The sequence below is a fragment of the Tuber melanosporum genome, assembly GCF_000151645.1.
Source record: "Tuber melanosporum whole genome shotgun sequence assembly, scaffold_24, strain Mel28".
NCBI lineage: Eukaryota > Fungi > Ascomycota > Pezizomycetes > Pezizales > Tuberaceae > Tuber > Tuber melanosporum.
The window spans coordinates 529,437-533,809 of NW_003298908.1; the positions used below are offsets into that span (position 1 = coordinate 529,437).

Consider the following 4,373-nt stretch of genomic DNA (forward strand, 5'->3'; position numbering starts at 1 on the left):
TTAAAAATTAAAAAAAAAATTAAAAAATCAACGTCGCACAGAGCGTGATACTGTAATATATCGTCATGATGCCCCAAGTGGGAAGAACAAATATAAGGCGAACTTAAGGGGTAATACAATATTACCGGTACAAGTACAGTACTTGTACAGTAAAGAAGGAAGTGCGGAGTGCACACTTATGATAACGTGGCAAGGCTCTATCAATTCGTTTCACCGGACTTCGCCCTCTCTCCCTCCCTCTCTCTCTTTTCCATTTCCCCCCCCCCCTCCTTCTACGGGTTTTCTTAGGCCGCTGATCCCCTTTCAATTGGGGCGTTGTTTTCCGCTCAACTGGTCTTGCATGGCGGTGGGGGCAATGGGGGTAATTGGTCTTTTTCCGATTTTGTTATGATATTCCTTTTTTTTTTTTTTTTTTTTTTTCGTGGGCAAATTCCCGAGTTTGTGTCCGGTAAACCAGAGTATAGTATCTGATTTTTCGGCCGGGCCCCCCCCCACCTCCCCCGATGAACGTTTGTTTGTTTGCGCGATGGAGTTCTGAAAAAAAAAAAAAGAGAGAGAGAGAGAGAATGGACTCAGTGAGAGCTCTGGACAATTCCCTTTTTTCTTTTTCTTTTTCTTTTTCTTTTTTCTCTTCCATTCCGGGGTTTACGGAGTTTCGCGACTTTTAAAATGTGCGTACTAGAGCACTATGCGGTCTGCTCCGGCATCGCGAGTGGCTGTGGCCACCTCCCGTCTTGGCAGCGGTTGTCACATCCTGCTGTGCGAGTGCAGTGCTTGGCGTTTATAAAGTATTCGGACACCTTGGCGTTAATACTAAGTGTCTCGGTGACCTGTTGTCCGAATATTTTATATCTAGCCGGGTATGTACGTACAAGTAAGTTGGGCGGCAGCCCACTCTTCTCCTCAAACTGCTTGCTTCTGACTGTTTGTCTTGAGGTCAGAGTTTCTATCGCACGCCAAGTCTGTCTCAGGTACAAGCAGACGCCCGTTTTTATGCAGCCACTTCTAGCGAACTCGAGAAATCTCGCGAACCCCGGAACAGACTATGCCTTACCATTCCTGGATCTGAAAGTTTGTGATTCGATTCGATTGGTTTATTGATCGATGAGGGGGGGGGTTCTCCTTTCTTTTTTCTTTTTTTCTTTTTTTCTCTTTTTCTTTTTCTTTTTTCTTTTCGCCCGGGATTAGGATTGGATGCAGGGTTTTTTTTCTTCTTGTTAATCTTCACTTTAACTTTCACCCTTACCTTTCTTCCCTTGCTTACTCACACAGTACGGCCTTGGGTGGTTAGGGATTTTTTTTTTTCTCGAGGTAAAGCGCGGGGAGCGTTGATGCTCCCGACGGGGGGGGTTTTAGTGGGGGTGGGAGTTCCTGGTCCGTGGATTTTTCGGTTACTTATGATTCTTGGGAACAACATGACGTGAGTTTTGTTAAGTGTTTTTTCTGCTAGTACCGGCAGATGGAATGGGCGCGCTGAGTGGTGGGTGGCGTGTTCTTGGGCTTGTTGAATTGATGTTTGGTTTGCAATAGGAAGTGATAGGTGCCCCCCCCCCATGGGCACTAGTTCGTTTGATATCATGTGCGAACATCAACAACCTGGGTAGGTTTTACAAAAAAAACCTTTGAGGCTACAATACCGTACTCGTACTGCACTCGAGTACCAGTTGGCGCTTTGTGTTGGTGTCAAGGGTATAGACTATCACTAATTTGCCATTGCCAACCAGTCGGGCTTGCTAGCTCTATGGCACCATGGATCGGTATGAAAGTAGTAGGAGCAAGCAAGCGAGTGCTAACTTGGTGTGATGAGTGTGGTGATGGTATTTATACAATTGGGATTGGGCTGCTCCAAAGTTGGTCATATGACACAATTGCCGGTAAGGTTCGAGTCCGAGGGGGAAAAATAACCTGACGGTGAATTACGGTACAGCACCCGACAATTTGCGCGATGGCACAATTACGAGTACTCATTTACCCCAACTACTGGTATCATGGTTGGGATTTGGAATAAAGGCTTCTCCTCCCAACTACGATACTGCTGGTGTACTGCGCCTGTTTCGGCAGCTAGCACCTCCTCGCGTGTATGCGAGGGTGGGAGTCCGACAGACTGCCGTCCGATGGGGTGATGTGTGATACCTCGTGCGGCGAGCATTTCACATGGTTGTGATGGTTAAATGGGGATTGGAGCACTTGACACAAAACTTCCAAATGGACGGACCAATTGCAACCCCCCGCAGAAAGTTATCGGAACAGAATGGCAAAGTTGTTTCTCGTTCTCCCCGGGTTCACTTCCTCCTTCCTGTTGAACTCCTTCTGCCGTCCTGACGATTGAACTTTGCCAACATGACGCCAGAGTTGGTATATCAGTTTGGCTGAAAGTTTCCTCCTAGCCAACCGGTACCCTAGATTTCCCATCATTTCCTCCAATCGCTTCTCATCCAGATAACGGGAGTTCGTGACGCACGGAGCAGGCAGAACAAGGAATAGCGATGGAAATAGTTCCGTCAGGCGGCTTTCCCGCCCCTTCCCCTCCTCCCCTTCCAATGATGTGTGCTGCAGGAATTCTGTTGTCCGCCCAAGCATTCCCCCACGCGCTGCTGGAAGAGACACGTAGTTTAGCACGAGAGACAGTGAGATGATGTCGAACCTCTCCCCGTCGGTAGTGGGGATAGGTCGATCCATAAAGTCCTGTGCCTCAATGCTTGGATCCCGTGAATTGAGGTCGATTCGCGTCACGTCGAATAGGCTCGACCTTGAGCACGCGTTGTCAGGGCTTAGAGCCCCCACCTCAAGGAGTCGTAGCTTTTTGTTCGTGACCTTTTTATTTGGCGATGATCGAATGGTTTCCCTTAACCAGTCGATCAATACTTTTGAGGAATCCCCTCCTCGTTGGTTATCTTGACCGCACACCTATTGTAAATGAAACACATAATTCAGTTCAAGCGTTCGTCTCTTTTTTTTTTTTTTTACCCTTCCACGCTCGCCACTTTACTCATCAAGCTCTCAACACCGTACCCCCCCATCGGCAGCTAACAAGTACACACCACGACCATCACATCACATCACACGCATAAGCGAAAAAAAAGGGTTGAACAAGAATTCCAGGGGCAATGATGGTGATGGACGCACGCTTGCCTGCTGATACCTTTCAATCCCACCGTTTGCCTCGATCTCCGCTCGGATAGAGTTTGCAGTTTCGGTATCATTTTTGGACAGAGCCTGCGAGAGCCTCTTTTGCAAAGTGTGATGACTCCGAATGAGAGTCCTTCCGACCTTTGACGATAAAGATGACGTGTTGGAAAAAGGCCTTGAAGCTATGACTGATGGCCCACCACCTCGCAAACCGCGATGTCTGGACAACAAGATCGACCCGGTCTTTTTCGTCTTCTTCCTCACCCGCGTCATTGAAGGAAATTGAAGTGAGCTGTTGGGGTATTTGTTGAAGTTCGATCTGCTGTGGCCGCTGCCGGTTGTTGTTGGAGCCCGCTAGAGCAGTCTCATAACCAACCGGTAAAGGCGTAAGAAAAAAAAATTTTGATGAAAATTAGGCCCGAAAAGGCAAGACGACCATTCCCACCTTGACCCCCGCGCCCGCAACAAAACTGCAGCAGCAACAATCAGGCAACAGTCTACTCGTACTGATTTGCGCACTCGATAGACTATCTCCGAAAGTAATGTAAGGTACAGCAGCCTAGCAAACAGGTGATCGAGCTGACAACCGACACCTAACAGACCTGACACGGACACGGCAAGTGATATTGAAAAGGCTTTCTCCGTTAAGAAACGCTTGAAAACAGATTCGAAGGGCAGGGGGAAAAAAGTGCCGATGTCGGTGATGAAGCACCAAGGGCTCGGTTCTTGGAGAATGACGGGCGATCCCACGCACAGGGTCCAGACCAGCCACCGGGTCCCTGGGTATGCAATGATGCGACATGGTCACCTTACGTTTTTATTTTTATTTTTATTTTCCTATCTCCGCCTCCTTCTCCTACGAGTACTCGAGTACCGGTAGGTGCGGATAGTTAGGAGAAGGGCAGCAGGTATGGGGGGAGTAACCTGAAGGGAGAGGAAAAGAAGGGGAAATAGTGGCGATACCTGCCACGATACAACGTTCAATGATAATTCACCCTGCTGAAGTAGCAGGGGCAACAACGAGAGGCGAATTATATGTCAACTGTTACGCCCTTTGTGCGCCTCTCTCGCTAACTGGAGCTATTGTCACGCCAAACTGGAGGGCAACTATGAAGCACCTAATTACGCCATACAGTTACGGACTACGCATACCGGTATTGTATTGTGCGGTACTGTATCACAGCATGCTTCCCACATAATTCATCTACTTACGGTCATCCGCAGAGCTCTCCTGCGGTGAAATT

The 4,373-nt window shown here is 48.3% G+C and overlaps 1 protein-coding gene; it reads right to left on the bottom strand.

Moving 5' to 3' along the window:
* Positions 1-2,238: 2,238 nt before the first annotated feature.
* GSTUM_00006100001 (uncharacterized protein) lies at positions 2,239-3,453 on the bottom strand (the record flags this gene model as incomplete). XM_002838249.2 has 2 exons in its annotated part: positions 3,127-3,453; positions 2,239-2,907 (listed from the first exon to the last, which is right to left on the bottom strand). The coding sequence occupies exons 1-2, from the start codon at positions 3,400-3,402 to the stop codon at positions 2,239-2,241; spliced, it is 945 nt and encodes a 314-aa protein (XP_002838295.1). The 5' UTR covers positions 3,403-3,453.
* Positions 3,454-4,373: the final 920 nt, after the last annotated feature.